Source organism: Telopea speciosissima, chromosome 2 (genome assembly GCF_018873765.1).
Source record: "Telopea speciosissima isolate NSW1024214 ecotype Mountain lineage chromosome 2, Tspe_v1, whole genome shotgun sequence".
Lineage (NCBI taxonomy): Eukaryota > Viridiplantae > Streptophyta > Magnoliopsida > Proteales > Proteaceae > Telopea > Telopea speciosissima.
In genome coordinates, this window is record NC_057917.1 from 49,577,186 (window position 1) to 49,593,929 (window position 16,744).

A 16,744-nucleotide genomic window follows, 5' to 3' on the forward strand; every position below is an offset into this window, starting at 1 on the left:
AGTTACAATGGCATCGAATAAAATCCGGCCAATGTGGCACCGTTGCGCATCTGTGGATGCTTCTGTGATGAATTTCTTCATCATATAATTTAGTACAACGTTGTTCTTCATGATCAATGATACCACAGTAGAAACAAAACAAGGGAAGCTTTTCATATTTGATCAATAAAATATGAGATGATCCATCCCTCCTTTGAATCCGATAATGTTGCTTGATCAGCTTTGTGATATCCAATAGAACTCGCAACCTTATGTATTGCAATTTGCCTCCTCCTTTAAACGAGCGAATAATCATCGCTGATGATGGCAAACCAAACCTGGTGGCTATTTTTGCAACAAAATCCAGATGTAAGAGTTCTTCTAGGACTTCACGCAACTGTATCCAAAAGAGATAATGAGTAAAGCTCCAATCTTTGTTGGGGCACCACTTCTCCAGTATGATGAGGTTATTTGAGACTGACCAGGGGCCTTTGCAAATCTAGGCCATGTTGAAAATGGAACATATAAAGATCCTTATCATATAAGACAACAACAATTGGAAATCTCGTATTCCAGGCTTTAAGATGGGCTATATCAATAGCTTGACGACGGTATGGTTTACCTGCGATGATGAAACCAACTAGAGTGAGGTCCCATGTTTGAGAACTATTTCCTTCCGAGTTCTTAGAACCAAGAACACATCCTCTTCTTCATTGTCACTTTCTACAAAAGTTTCCGCGGAAGGGTGGTTCATGGTATTATTTTGAGAGGGTGTATGGTGGTGTAAGGGCGGTGGGAATGCAGATCTTTGAGGGGTGAGGGAAGCAGGTAGTCTAGGGCGTGGTTGGTGCATAACTTATAAAATAGGATCAAGGGATAAAGAGGTAGAAACTAGAAGCGAAGAGATCAAGAAGAAACAAGGAAGAGAAGAAGGTAGCAGGGGAGTCACACCAGCATGGTGGAAGGAGAAGCACGCCAAAGGGCGGAAAGAACATTGGAAGTGAGTAGGTGGTAGGTGCCGTGGCAGTGGAAGTGTGGAACATAATCCCGTGAGTATAAAGATAGGGAAAAAAGAACTATGTCTAGGAGTGTGGCTCCAGCCCCTAGACATAGGATGGGGCGAAATAACCACCCCACCCCCCATGAAAGGTAGAAATCTCGCCCTTGTTAATGCTTCCATGCACGGACAAAATTTACTTACCCCTATTTACTCACACTTTCACATCTAATTCAAAAAAATAAAAAAACAAGGGAAAGGGTTTTCTATCCGTGAGTGTGGCCTACACCAGCACTTCCATGTGTCTATCTCTCTCTTCCTCAAAACAAGGGGCAAAGGTGTCTTTTCAAATGGGAGGAGAGATAGACTCATGGGAGTGCTGGCATAGGCCACACTCCGTACAGAGTTCTTTTTCCCAAAAAACAAACTCCTACCTCTCCTTCTACCCTATTAATTTAAAAGGCCCTCCTAAATGTCACTATGCCGAGTGAAGTAGATTGTTTCACTATGACATTTTTGCCCATGTTTTTGTGTTCATGTTATTCAATCTGTTGAGGGTAGATATAGAAACTTCGCAAATTAAGAAAACTGTACCTCTCTCTCTTTACTAGATTTTCATCCTCTCAAGTGTGGCCCAATGCACCACACTTAAGAATCCAACCGTAAAAGCATGGGTGGTGGCATTTTTTTATCCTTTCAAATGTTGGGTGGACAGTTGGATTCTTAAGTATGGTGCAGTTCCTCCATGGCGAACCCCGCAACACCTCCTACCCGTCCTGCTAGGCCAATTGAATACTACTCGATATCTGCAAGGTTAGAGATGAGTTGTTCTCGGAGCTGCCTATATCCCTTTAGGGTGTAACCTCTCAAAGATGGTAATAGTTCACAAAAGAGAACCAGAAAGAGCAATAAACACAATCAGTCCTCTCTCTCTCTCTTGCTCGCAGGTTTATAAAGGACAAGCACCCTTTCAAAGTGGCCTACTAAAATGAGGTGACCTTTGGTTCTCAATGGCCAAGATTCGATCTCATAAAGAGATTCTCAATCAAGTGTTTTCACCACACCTCTTTATTCTTTACTGTGACAATCAAGTTGCTCTACGTATTGCTTCATATCCCATCTTCCATGAGAACAAAGCGCATCGAAATAGATTGTCATCTTATTCCAGACAAAATTCTTTCTAGCCACATTAAGACTTCTTTCGTCTCTTCCAAACACGAAGTTGCAGATGTTCTCATTAGAGCTTTGGGAAGATCTGGCCTTTACAGTCTCATTGGCAAGTTGGTGTGTGGTCTCAACTCTCCAACTTTGGGGGGGGGGGGGAGTATTGGGCATATTTTCACATGTGTACAGATCTTCCATTGTAATCTTTCCATATTTGTTTAGATTCATTTTTTATTGTACATTTTAGTTTCCTTGTATTGGAGAAATCTTCTCCGTCTCTTTTGTATTTTACATATATAAACAATGGAATAAATCAATTGACTTCGGTCTTCAATTTTGCTCTTACAGTATCTGCCCTAATAACTAGGGAATGGGAGGACCGGAAGTGGAGGAGAAGACGGTGTTCATTTTAATCAGCCAACAATAGATGGGATTGATTTAGTGACGGGTGAACAGAAGATGATAATAGTAGCAAGGCACATGGCTTTAGGAATTGGTATCAGTCGTGAGCGATACATATTGGTAAGAAAAAATGTGTTTTTGATCATGTATTGGATCGATACATATTGATATCAATATCATCAATCGCCACCGATATCGTGAATTAAATCCTTGGCACGACATCAGTGTCTTTGAGCCCAAGTCCTAGTGGTTAGGAACACGTACAGAATAACGACTAGGCAAGGACATTGAAGGAGTAGGAGTTGAATATCAAAAGAAGGTGGAGAAGGCGTAATAGTAATTTAACTTATAATGAGGGTATATTTGGTATTGTAGAATGATTCCAATATTTTGTTTAAAGTGACTTCCAAACACATTTGTGCTTTTTTTTAATCTTAGAATATTTTTTTACACTTTGCAGAAATGTTTTCGAAAAATAGAAACAATAAAAAACACTTCCAACTTAAAAACACGTTCGCAGAATATTAGTGTTACCAAACACGGCCTTAAATTCTAAAATTTAAATACTATCTATTCTTAAATACAAATTCAGTGTTATTGTTAGGTAAATACCTCAAAAAATGGTTTTCATTTCTCCCAAGTGTATATGAATTTTAAACTTTGTCTACAGAGGGAAGGCTAAGACAAGACAACAGAACTACAACTACCAAAGGGGGGAGAGGAAAGGGAGCCTTTTTTTAATGGCACAAATGTGACCAGGAGAGTCGAACCCATGACCTCCTGGGGGGCAAGCACTTAAACTGGCAAGTCTCCAACCAACCGAGCTAGCGGTTGTTCACCAAAAATGTCATTGATCATATTATTTGGAATTTTATCACTTGTGGTGGGCCCTTAGTGACCTAAATTAGGGTTTTGGAACCCTAGGTTGCATTAGTGAGGGTTATGCAATTGATGGCAGGTAGGGATGAGAATGGTTCAGGTTCTCGTACGAGAACCATTCTTGTACGGGATCCTACCGCTCAAATGGAATCCACTCAACCCAAGTCTCAGAAACCATTCCTTGCTCCTGAACATGTTACCTCTATCATGTAAAATCCCCAAGGGCCTGTTTCCGGTTGCCATTTATTACAGCAATAGGTCGTACTACCCTACAGGTAATCACCTCATCCCATTTCACACCAGCCATGGGTGTGAGGACCGCCTTTGGGGTGTGGAGATCACACCCCATGGATGGTGTGAGATGGGGTGGGGGTGGTTACCCGCAGGTAGGGTTTTAAAACACATAATCGAGAATCAGTCATTGGCGAATCCAATCCAGCCCAAATTTGTGCTCAAGATCCCTAGAATCAGTCCTCAGATCCAAAAACATGGAATTTTTAGGGTTTTTGAGTGTGAATCAACCATGTCGGATCGATGGAAATTGGGTTCGGTCACGGTCGATTCCAATCCGAATCGGCCTATTCATCGATTCTTAAAACCCCACTTGCAAGGGGAGAGGAATCTTTTATTTTTTTGGTTGGTTGGGGGGTGTTTGCTTGTGCTAAATATCAGCATCTTTATGTAAGCTTCTTTAGTTGAAGTTGACATACATTGTTGGATATGGTGTCCATCAAATCCAAATAAATGGTTTATTTTAATTAATTCACATTTACTTTTATGGGCGATTGTATGTCCAGAGGTATGACCTCAAAGTGTTCGCGACTAGGCATGGAATTAGGCTCTCCGTTTATATGGTTGCCGCATTGTGTGTTTTTTAGAATGGAGATTCTAGACATAGATGTAGATACACTTTAGTTGTGTATTGAATGTGATCATTTGAGAACCCGACATGGTCTACTGTCGGATGTTTAATGTAAATGGATTTTCTCGATAGTTGTATGGTCCTTAGACCTGAGAGGTCTTTATCGTTGCAGACCGACACTGTGTACTTTAATGTACATAAGGTTGATGCCTACAGATGACTAGTTATATATCACTGTGCTGGGTCCACTGTGTCTGTCAGTGGGTGACAGTGACGCGTAATAAAGAATCCACTTCCCATGTATGAAGAATATCTCAAGAGAGACTCCTGAACTTTATTGGATGGAAATTCTGAGCAAGATGATTCGTAAAGTGTAACCTTAAACCCGTATTGCGATATTATTTCGAATACCCTATACTGTGTGAGGATGGATTGTTCCTCTCGGATCCAAAAAGTTTCGATTCGGTGTCGTTTCCTTTTCCATATAATACCTGGAACATGCAGGCTATAGATGGACTCTACTGTGTTGATGATAGCAGCCTTTACAGGGAAAGAGGTTATAGTTGTTGCCTTTTAAGGAATTTTGTGTGCTCATCGTGTAGCTTCTAATATCAGTGAGTAGGTTTTCAGAGCCCTCTATTATCAATAACATGTGCTTGCTTTTCTCTCTCTACATGTTGATGGAACTCCCTTGCTTCGTCCATCCTCACTCCAATCGCTTCTCTTATTCTCATTCCCTCTATATGATGTCTTTAATATACTGGAAAAGATGGTTCCCGTACCTTCTCATATTGAATTTCATTGCCGTGAACTAGTATAGATACCTTAGATCATGCCCCAGAGACAAAGCAAAAACTACTTCTTTAAGCTCTGGTCATGGAATGTTCTGTTTCGATCGAAGACTTGTTCTGTTGGTTGATGCAAAAAAGCTCGAAGCACAATCTCATTTCAAGTTGAGTTTCTCTCTGTTAGTTTATAACTCATGAGTCTCATTTGAAAATTTTGCTTATTAGTAAGATTCTTTTCCTTTTTACAAATTGCTGTTTAGATTTTCTTCTATGAATATCTAGAGACAAAACTGACTAGTCCGGCAGCCAATTCATTGGTTGATCGACAGGTTGAGGAACCGAATGGTAGTTGATTTATTACCTGAAAATTATTGCTGGGTGAACTCAGATATATTTTTTCTTTTATACTGTTTGAATTTCAATTTCCTCCCCGCCCCCCCCCCCCCCTTTTTTTTTTCCAAGGGATTGAGAAAAGGTCCCCAGTATTTCTTCTTACAAATTCCAATAACTAAAATGTTTTGAGAAGGGCTAATGAGATAGTCTTTTATTTATTTTTTATTTTTTATTTTTTATGTAGTAGAATAAGAAGTGACATTTGGGTTTTTAGACATAGATCATATTGATGGGTTTTTAAGATATTACCAGCCCTCCCCCCAAAAAAGAGAGTAAATAAAAAGGTTAATGGCCTAGAATTTTAAAAATCAGAGTCTGAAATTACAATACTTCACTTACTATCCTTGTCTTACTGTCAAGTTTGACAAGTCTCACTTTTTGAGTAAAATTTGGTTACAAGATATAGTACTCTTTTGAGTTATTTACGCAATTGTCGTCCATAACGGTTGTAGAAGTGGTTTTTTTTTTTTAAAAAAAATTTAAATAAATATTTACAATTTACCCATTTCCTTTTCAGCCAAAATACAATGTGAGCTCCTGGAATTCATAGTCAGAGACAGTAGTTATATCTTCTGGTACAACTCATATTCAGAGACATTAGTGTTATCTTTAGGTACATTCGTAAATGTAAGGAACCAAACCTGGGGAAGGGTTGAGAGATAATCCTAAAACATCCTCAAGGATTTTTTACATTCAAAAAGACATATCATGACTGCCTAGGCTACGAGTCTGGCCAATAATATTCTATCCAATATTCCAGTTTCCTGATACAAATTTAAATCCATTATCAGTAAAATCCTGTAAGAGTTGGATAAGTTCTACTTGTTGATATCCCTTTTGCTCACTCAAACCTTTTCCGTTAAGTCACTGAGTAGGACTCAAACCTTTTCCATTAAGTCACTGAGTAGCAAAATTGTGAGAAAAGAAGTGATTTCTAATGATTGTTGATAACTCTGCTCATGATCCTCCTTACTAATTGAAGGTCAAAATCAGAGCTTCATTTTCCGCAATGAGAGGTATGCCAGAATACGGTATCCGAAAACCATGATAACTAAGGCAACTACTTCTGTAAGACCACAGTCCAGTTTCGTTCCATATATGGAAGGAGTTTTATTATTGTACTGCACCTTGAGAAGAAGCCTGTAAGTATGATAGTTGAAAGAAATATAACGGATCCATGTTACGAACACTGGAACTCTCTGCAAAATTGCACACATTGCTTTTAGAACATTAGGATGTAGCTTCTTTATTAAACATGGAAAGTTTAATTTGGTTTACATGGTTTGTGATTTCAGAGATATTATAGGCTATTTTTGTCCATATCATGAACTAATAAAGGGTGGCAATTTTTGTTCTTACCTTGTTGAAGTATATTGAACTCTAGGGGTAGAGAGTATCTCGATTAGAATATTCCTTATTCTAATTGACATACCTAACTCGTAGGTGTCTCCTTTTATGTTTGTAATTAGATGCTATTCTTAGTTGTAGTTAGTTTCCTAGTTCCATTATGTTTCTATTTTTCTGTTTCTATGATTCCTAGTAGGATGAGGAATCTTTGGTTGTACTCTACTTTCATATATAAATAAAGGCTTGTGAGGGGGCCGGGGACTGTCTTGTTTGATCCAACATAATAAATCAGTCCCCATCTCCCTTCTCCTCTCTTCTCCATCCTCTCGGGCCTCGGTCCAGGTTATCTTTGGTTTATTTTGTTACATACCTGTCTGTTACCTGGATTGGTTCAGTTTCAGACCAGGTTCATAGAAATTCTTGTCTGAGATCTGGTTATTGGTCATTTTAAAACTAGGCCAGTCATCTGCATTTGTCAAATTGTGTCCAGACTTCAGACAAATATGTCAGATTTGGGTTCTCATAAATTGGGGTGAGTTTCTTATGTACAGCACCCTCTAAAGATTGGGTCAGGATCTGGGAGTTGCAGATACCAGTCTCATGTGCTGACTCCCAAGTTCACTAAATTTGAATGGTGAATCATGCTTTCCATTCAATTGGGTTTAGTAGGAATTAAGAAATGTTTGCAGATTGCTTTTATCTACACTTGCATGCTTACCTTAACAAAAAAGCCACCAGCCAACATAAATGTCATCACAGTTACAGAAGCCAGAGTTGTTGCCTTCTTTACATCCATCAGCGTAGCGCCAATAGCCAGTCCAAGCCCCTGCCAGTGTGTACCCCCAGTGATGTTGCATGAAATATGTTGTACTTTTAATGGAGTGTAAATGGCAAAATGCAGCATAGTCATCAAATCCAGCCTAGGAGGAATTAGAAGAAAGGGGCATGGCCAGGTCCATGCAATTGACAGCTTTGGCCTGGCTTATTTGAATCTGTAAAAGAGCTTCCTTTGTTTTCCATATTCAACTGGGCCAGCCAGAGCTGTTTTAATAACTATGTGCAACAATACACTTTAGATCTTCTTAATTTAACTATTAACTGTGAAGAAGCATACCTGAGCTGCTATAATGCAAAGGAACACAGTAAGCATGCTTAGGAAGAATGGGCCAACACTCAATGTCAAGCCTGCCATGAAGTAAACAACGAGAAGGAAAAGTACAGGTAGGAAGAGGTCAAGAGGCAGATCACTTGTTGTCCTAGCAAGAAAATATGCACTTAGTTTGTACATGTCAACTGCTCGTTCCTTGTTTATCATGGCTCTCTCTTGAGGGAATGTGAAGATTGCTGTGAAAACAGGAAAGAAGCCCCAAAAAACAGAGATGAAGAACAGCAATCCTGCCTGCAATGCAAGATGAGTAAGTAGCTTAGATTTGATCCTGTTTTGACATATAATGTGGGAAACTCTAGAAGACAGATGTTTCATTCCTTGCTTTGCTTACCACAACATTGTCTATAAACTTGACTCACATTACAGATGTTTAGACCAATGGTTATATGAGTAATCTTATTTAGTGACCATCTAGCCTTATGTCCTTGTGTTTTCCAGACACTTCAGATTAATACCTAATTCTCAGTTTCCTTCTCCCCCTAATATAATAAGTATGTAGCCAGGATGAGATGTGTTGAGCAATATGATGAGTATTTGAGTGAATATCTGAATATCTCTAAGGGAATCTAGGAGTATCTCTAATAGATAATAAAGAAAGGAGTTTTGAGATGGTTTGTGATTTTGGCCTAAGGAGAGGATAACTCACATGATGCAATTTGAAGGCTTTTAGCTGAGAAGGGTGTGTTGATTGAGTTGACAAAAAGAAGCTTCAAATACACTTGTTCTAACACAAGATACAAGCCTAGATATAATAGAGGAAAAGGAAAGGATGCGGCTAGTTGTCAATGAATTTGTTCATGATGACCAAACTTTTGGCAGATGCTTATTAATTTTTACACTATTAAATAAAATAGAAATATCATCTACTAAAATATGATAATATTATTTACTGATTGTATAGATGGAACTTTTGCAAATTAACGTATATGGAATACATCTGCTAGCCTTCTGGTCATGATAGTTGTAGGCTGTGGTTAGGTAGTTCTGAAATTTTGGAATATGAGTAAGAAATAAAAAATGAACCAGCACCTTGAGTACATGTTTTATCAAAACCTTCGGTGTAAAAAAAGGAGGATGGTGTATTTCCAAGATTAGATTCTATTTTTGAATGAACCTCGTAATTGTAAGAAAGTAGTTTTTTAGCTCTGGACCAAGCTATAGGAAAAATTGGGATCGGTTCCTAGCGGATCTCTCCCCTTCAAAATCGGACGTGAAGGTTTCCTCCCATCTGGCTCATGTAATTACACTAAGTAAAGATAAACAAAGGGGTTCTCCCTTTTTTGTTCTAGAAACCCCAAAAAGAACTACTCCTTACTCATGTCCCAGTGAAGAACAACCACGATTCAGTTCATTGATCATGCTGTACCATCACTGTCAGTCAAACAATTTAGAAGGCAAAGGTGTAATACCTGATCTTGGAGTCCTTTCAGGGTAGTACCATCTGACTGCCACCAGAGCAAACCTAAAATAATAGCTGTGGCAAGAACTTGGGTGATTCTCAACCAGCTTAAGTAATCATGCCGCCTTTCTTTGATGCCTCTCTGAAACAGGATGGAATACTGTTCCCACCAGCTTGCCCCCCATTCTCTCATTACCTTCGACTTGAATTCTTCGTTGATGGGTATCGGCATCATGAGTTTCTTCTTCTCATTCTCTGCCACCCTTGTCTCATAGGCCTCGACAAGGTACTGTTTAATACAATACTCACAGGGTTAGAAGCTGGTGCTTGCCAGTTACAACAAAAGTTCCTGTATTTTACTTTACATATTATGAGAGATGTGTAAGTTCTGTTCATTATGTTCATAGTATCAGTAGAATGATCTTAGGTACATACATGATTATACAAATGGCATGCTACTAATAGTTGAAGCAAGAAGCAAATTTGAATTTTGATTGTTATCTGGATATTAGAAGGGACAACTATCCTTGAAGAAAAGATCTGGTTCCTCCTATGTGGGATGCTTCTACGTATAGTGATTCAAAAACAAGGAGCATTACCTCATGCACCACTGTAGGAGATGGCTTTCCATTTCTTGTTTCAGTTTCTGTGTCTCCCATCTGCACTTTATCCTCTAATTCTGATGGTACGGAAACATCATTTATATTTCCATTTGCTAGATCTAGCAGGAATTCTGCTGGATTCATGGCAATGAGAGGGGAGCATCCTATGGAAGAGAAATAAACCATTGCCTCCGATGCCTTTCCGAAGTAGAGTAAGCACCCTTTCCCGAGAAGGATCAATTTGTCAAACTTGTGGAACAATCTGCTGGATGGCTGATGGATTGTAGTCACCACTGTTTTGCCAGCCTGCCATTAGATTCAGAGACAACATAGGAACAAACTAGTTGAGTTTTAGACTCTTAGCATATCAGATTCTGACTTATACTTTTCTCTCAAATGCTTTTACAGAGAGAATGTTCCGTCTTTCTAGTATTAGCTAATTACCTCCAGTCGACGGTTCCGCAAACTTGAACTCGATGACTGGAGGCTATGAATGCTAGGGTCCAAGTGGACTTTGAGAAGGTTAAGACTGAATTCCAAGTTTTGAGATGAGATTTTCAAGTACTCTGGTTTGATACTCCTTTCAGTCCTAAGAAAATTGAGTTACCTTCTGCACTTGGTACAACTCTTATTGCTTTCAGTTCAGCTGAGACACAAGTTTTTCAGGTTAGTAGATGTTGACTTAGAAATCTGCGTACCTCAGCAATGTCATGTAACATCTGAACAATCCTAAGAGCTGTCGTTGAATCCAAGCCAGAGGTTGGCTCATCGAGAAACAGAACTGAAGGGTTGATTAGAATCTCACTGCCGATACACACTCTTTTCCTCTCACCACCTGAAACTCCCCTCACAAACGAGCCTCCAATCATAGTGTCTTGACACCTGCACACACCAACCACCAAATACTGAGTATTTCCCCCATACACATGTTAATTTGTAATTATATTGATGATTTTATTAACTATTGGATCTGTTGTAGCTGTACTAAAAAGTCATTCTGAGATTTCATAATAGTAAGGAGAAGGGGAATACCTCTCCAAGCCAAGCTCGTAGATGACATTCTTGGCTCGTTCTTCTTTCTGTTGTCTTGTCAGTTTTTTTGGCAATCGCAGAAGAGCTGCATATGTTAATGTTTCTCTCACTGTAAGGTGAGGAAATAGAACGTCGTCTTGAGTTACGAATCCTATCCTGCCATATATTTCATGTTAAGCAATAGTGGTTTTATCTCCCTGGGTTTTCATTTCCATGTTCATGATTGGATCCACTGGTTGGCTTTGGAAAACCCCTTCAATCATGAACATGATCACCTTGTTGTAATTCTTTTAAGCTCATAACAGCTCCAACTGGTCATCAAGTGACTTTCTGAATTCTGTGTTCATATTGAGTTTCATACCTGCGTTTTAGGGACTTGGAATATGGCTGATCATTGTAAGTAATAGAGCCACCCTGAGCAGGGACACTTAGTCTTCCACCAAGCAGACTTAGAAGGGTGGTCTTTCCACTGCCTGATGGTCCCATTAATGCCAAAACTTCTCCTGGATTCACTGAACCTGTAATCCCATTTAAGATATCCTTCTCTACTGTTGTCCTGACACCTTTAAGAACAACCTTGTATGTCACATCTGTGAACTGCAGAATGCAGGAATCAAAATGAAAAAAAGTGAATTTCCCATCCATGGACATGTCCACAGAATAATTAATAATTGATTGTAATCATCTGAATTATGTATTCAAAGCTTGATTCCTTTAGGCCACATTTGGTATGATATCACTCCCAGTTTTTCAGTGTGAGCTTTCTAGGAAGCTTGTCTTTAATTCTTTGCAAGTGACTGGTGGAGTGACTGTTTTCTGTTGATGGTACTCACAATGAATGTGGAAATCATTCCTAGATTGAGTGAAACCTTTTCATTTAAAAAATTTAGTGTCATTGGTTCATAAACCCTTGATCACTACAGGAAGGTGGGAATTGCAAACTAGGCAGAAGAGTCTCTTCATTTTTATTTTTATTTTTATTTTTACTTTTTTGTGATTTAACCAATGAGTTCTCATAAGAAGCAGGAAACAGGAAAGCTGAAATGTGGCCTGTTTTGTCCAAACCTGGCTCAACTAACTACTTGGATTTGTTTTAAAAAGAACCTAACAAGGGAAATACTTTAAAACATACATGGACAAATGGTCAAATGGGTTCAGGGTTAGTTACATGACTGACAGCCATGGCTTATTAATGCTGATGGAAGGAGAAGGATGTGTTTGTGTTGCAGGGTCATTACCTTCATATAAATTGGCCATGTGGGCTCTATATGAACCTTCTTTCGAGTTCCAGCTTCAATGTCCTCCGCTGCATGCATTATAGTAAACAGTTACCTGTAAGTACTATATATGAAATGTTTACAAAAATTAGTGCATGCTTGCATCGCCAAACCCAATCTTGTTGTATTTGTTATCGTTTTTATTTCAGGCCCAAAGCAACTTCCACAGGCCACAGAGACCATCATCAGACCAAGCGCTCGTAACACGGGCAGCTGTCTTGGGCTGCCTAGAAAAATGCCAAACGGTCCCCAATTTTGTAATATATGATGATTCCAGGCTTCCAGCTCAGGTGGGTCAGATCATTTGAACCATTGATTAATGGACCAATTGTTTCAGCCTTATCTAAATAGATAGGTAGGAGGAGGATGCGTTATTATTGGATATTGGTAATGGACCCACAGAGAATGCTCCCTCAAAGAATAAATTAAAATTTGATTACCATATTTAGAACATTTTCAATACAATCATTGGTAATGATTAGAAAGGTTATCATATTTCATTTTGGGAAAAAGTTTTCCTTCACTACATGAGGAGGAGGGTTTAGCCACTATATTAAACTACGTTCTTCCGTTTTTGTTTTGTTTAAATTTTCCTCTCTTCATTTCACACGGCATCAAGCTTTGGAATGGGAATTGAAGCTTTTATGTTTTCCTATAATTTGTTAGTTTTTGGGTAAGGCATGAGTAGCTGAGCAGTCACACCTAGAAGAGGCCAAAACACCCATCAGAAAAGCAATGGCAGGGAATGGATGGATGTCGTGGTTATGTGTCTACCTTAGAATCCATTGAGACCGTGACATTCCTCGCTCTTGACCTCTTCTTTAATTCTCCCCTAGTTGTCCGTCCTTAGCTCCAATTACAGATGTCCACACTGTTCTGTGTCTACTTTTTTGTTCTTTCTCTTATTTGTTACCTTCAATCCTTCCAAATTCTAAGCCCCGTGGGTTTGGAGATGAGCTGAACGAACGCTAGTGTATTTTATCAAAAGCTAACTTCAAAATGAAAATTTCGTACTAAGCAAATAATTGAATATAATAATAGGGAAAGTGAACCCTACTTGGGTGTGTGCGGTACGTTGTCCCTGTGCCCAGACGCAAGGGTGGGTGAAATGATCACTTTGCCCCTAAGAAGTTCCACCTCTCCATGAGGGTGCGACAGTCATTTCACTCGTCCCTGTGTCTAGGAGTAAGGGAGCACACCACATGCACGTACCCAGATAGCATTCTTTCTCCCATCATAATAATAATAATAAAGTATAGGAGAGGGTTGGGCATGCTGCGAGTTTTTAGTATGCTAATGGCATGCACCAATCACAGGGTTTGATACATGAGGGCAAGAGGGTCTTTTTCAAAGGGGGAGGAGAGAGGATGACACATGTTAGCACCCTGGCAGTGTGGCCAGCCTTTTCCCAAGAAGTATATGGCAAAATGGTTTTTGTGGGAGAGCACAGTGTCTGCACCCAGGCACATGAATGTGAAATGACAATCCTGCCCCCAAGAAATGACTGTCCCATTTGATTCTTCTGTTCACTCCCATTGGTCTCCACATGTGTGCTGGGGCTGCGCTCCCCACAACAAACACTTCCCCAAAGTATATTAACAGCTTTTGAAAACGTTATTTTGTAATGTTTTGATCTATGCTCCTCATGCATGGTTTTGACGTACTTATATTTGTCTGTTTTTTTTTTTTTTTGTGGTCAATACTTGTATTTGTCTGTTTGAATTCCTATTATTTTACTTGATTCTATGCTCCATAACTTAGCAATTATTTTATGATTGTATATGAGCTTATATAATAAAACCCAAAAAAATAAAATAAAAAAATCCCAATAGAAAATTATCAAATACCACAGTGATCAACAGATCAGTTGTAAATAGAGAGAATTATTGGTCAAGAATTTATCGGAACATATTTACTGAGAGGCCCTTATCAGATGGAGTGCACTGGTCTACATATGGATTAGTCATAAAAAAAACAGGGCGAGGGTTTTCTAAGAATTTTTATCCTCTCCTGTTATAGCACGGTGTTGTAATGCATTGTGCGGCGGTTGCAAAGGCCATGTGCATCATGTGAGGCCTGCTATGCCACATGGCCTCTGCAGCGCCGCACGATGCAGTACAACATCGTGCTGGCACCCTAGCTCTTGCGAAGCATCAACAACTGTGCTATTTCTACCTTCCCTGTGAACTGGGGCAGTCATCTTGCCCAGTCCTGTGTCAGAAAGTAAGGACCACACTGCCTTGCAGACATCCTTTCCCAAAAAAGATATTCTTCCAACAACAAAAAATTATATGGACAATCGAAGGTGTTTATCAATTAAACAAAAAATTAAGGGAAAGAGACGTTTGTGTCTCTAGAGTCCGCACATGCAATGGCCAATGGGAGGGTGTGCACGCAAGCATCACCTTGGATGAGATTTCCAGTCTTTCTATTGGGATAGTACGATACTTTCATATGCTTTTGTGTTTAAGCATTAGGAGCCAAATGGGTCAGAAGACCATTTTTCCCCCAAAAATTTATAATTAAAAATAAAGGGAAGGAATTTCAGCCTTCATAAGGGGTAAGATGGTCATTTCATCTTATCCTTTGTCTGGGCACAGAAACAATGCTCCCGGACAGAATCCTTTTTCCCTAAAAATAATTCATAAAAGAAAGAAAAGAAACAAAACTCACCCAAAGCTTTTTCTTAATAAAAAAAGGGGTGCTGTTCTCTGTGCCGCAACGCAGCACATGGGGGTAGGCGCAATGACCACCCTGCCTCCTGCACAGGTTGCCCATGTGTCTGGACATAGGCTGTGCTGCGGCACAGAGAACATTCTCCCTAAAAAAATCCTCGATCTATAATACTCGTATGAAGGCTTATGGATTTGTTTTCTGAAGAAGCAAGACATGCAGAAAATAATAAATATTTAGTAACTATTTATAGGTAAAAATAGAGATGCAAAACACATAAAATAAGTCGGTAGCTGCAAATAATAGTAATAAGCTTTATAAAATCCTTCATTTCATGTGGGTTGGCTCAATAAGAGAGAGAGAGATAGAGAGAGAGAGAGAGAGACTTACGGTTGTTTTCATCGTCGCTAGAAGTTTTGAAATCGGAAATGTCTACTTCGGGTGGGAGTGTGAATCCCGTGAAGGAGAAGGAGAAGCCTAAGCTGGCACTAGACGCCCTACTGAGGGCGGCGCTGCTGCTCACTTCGTCCGATTCCACCTTCAGCTGTGCACTCCTCGACTTCCTTAAGTGGCTTCTGCTATTCCCGCCGCCTTGCCCCGGTGATGTCGCCGAGAAGCGTTTCCCAAAGCTCGACTTCCTGGAGAGGCTGCTGCCACCACTCTGATCTGCTTCAATCGACATAGCTCTGCTTAGCGACTTCCTCGTCGTTGGTAATTCCACCAATTGATCTGATTTTGTTCTACCCAGTCCTCCTCCCCCTGTCGGCGACGGTGTCATATCCATCTGAAATTACGATCAAGACAAACAAAGCATCACTGCACGTGAAACCCAAAACCTAAATTTAACAAACAAACGCAAGAAGAGAAAACCCAAAAACAAAAAAACCATATTTCTAATTCTATCTTGTCAGCTCCTACATTTTCTCTGTATTTTCCTATCCTTCCTCTTCTCTCCGAGAGAGAGAGAGAGAGAGAGAGAGAGGACTTCAATCTATACCTCTTAGTGAAGTTAAAAGAGGAAGATGAGAGTTTGATGGAGAAAGATGGGGGAGATATTTCTTTGTTGGTTGTGGCTGCAGTGAAGCGACCCCCTGTGCATCTGTTGCACACTTGCAGCACTGCTATCAAATGGGTCTCTCTCTCTCTCTCTCTCTCTCTTTAACCCTTTATAAAGGAGAAGCTAAGCTAGCATGCCATTTAGATGAGTTCCCAATTACAGAACTACCCTCTATTAAGTTATATATAGACAATCGATTGTAACATCCTTACCGTACACGTGGTCGGTCATACAGTCATACGGAGTGTACCCACGTACGGGACTAGGTTGGAATTGTGTACTTTGGTTGGATGATGTTGCTGAGGACATCATCACTGATGTTATCCCCCACCACTCCCATTTTGTATATGATTCATCAATCATTAACCAATCAGTCAATCATTCTATAGTTTTATATAAAGAAAGAGAACGCCACCTGGTTGTGCATCCCATGTGGTCCATGCGCCCTAACATAAGGGCGTTCGAAATGACCATCACACCTAAGGATGTAAAATCGAATTCTGCCAGATAGTGGCATTTTGTATTCGTATATGATTACATTCGGACGAATTCAGATAGATTCCAGATAGTGATTTTTTGAATTTGGATTTAAATGGATATGAATGCGGATCCAATACGAATTTTTAACTATCGTTGACATCGTTACCGTTTTGTTGGTGAGAGTTAGGGTTGAGACTTGAGAGTTCGGCAACTACCCTTTCTTCTATTCTTCTTAGTCTTTGATT

General features: G+C 39.6%; 1 protein-coding gene across 1 annotated transcript; it reads right to left on the minus strand.

Annotated features, from left to right (window-relative positions):
* Positions 1–6,346: 6,346 nt before the first annotated feature.
* Positions 6,347–15,417, minus strand: LOC122651930 (ABC transporter G family member 22-like). Its single transcript, XM_043845508.1, has 10 exons — positions 15,353–15,417; positions 12,251–12,318; positions 11,374–11,609; positions 11,013–11,168; positions 10,679–10,862; positions 9,978–10,286; positions 9,389–9,667; positions 7,926–8,210; positions 7,530–7,637; positions 6,347–6,663 (listed from the first exon to the last, which is right to left on the minus strand). The coding sequence occupies exons 2-10, from the start codon at positions 12,254–12,256 to the stop codon at positions 6,454–6,456; spliced, it is 1,773 nt and encodes a 590-aa protein (XP_043701443.1). The 5' UTR covers positions 12,257–12,318; positions 15,353–15,417; the 3' UTR covers positions 6,347–6,453.
* Between the last annotated feature and the right edge of the window lie 1,327 nt (positions 15,418–16,744).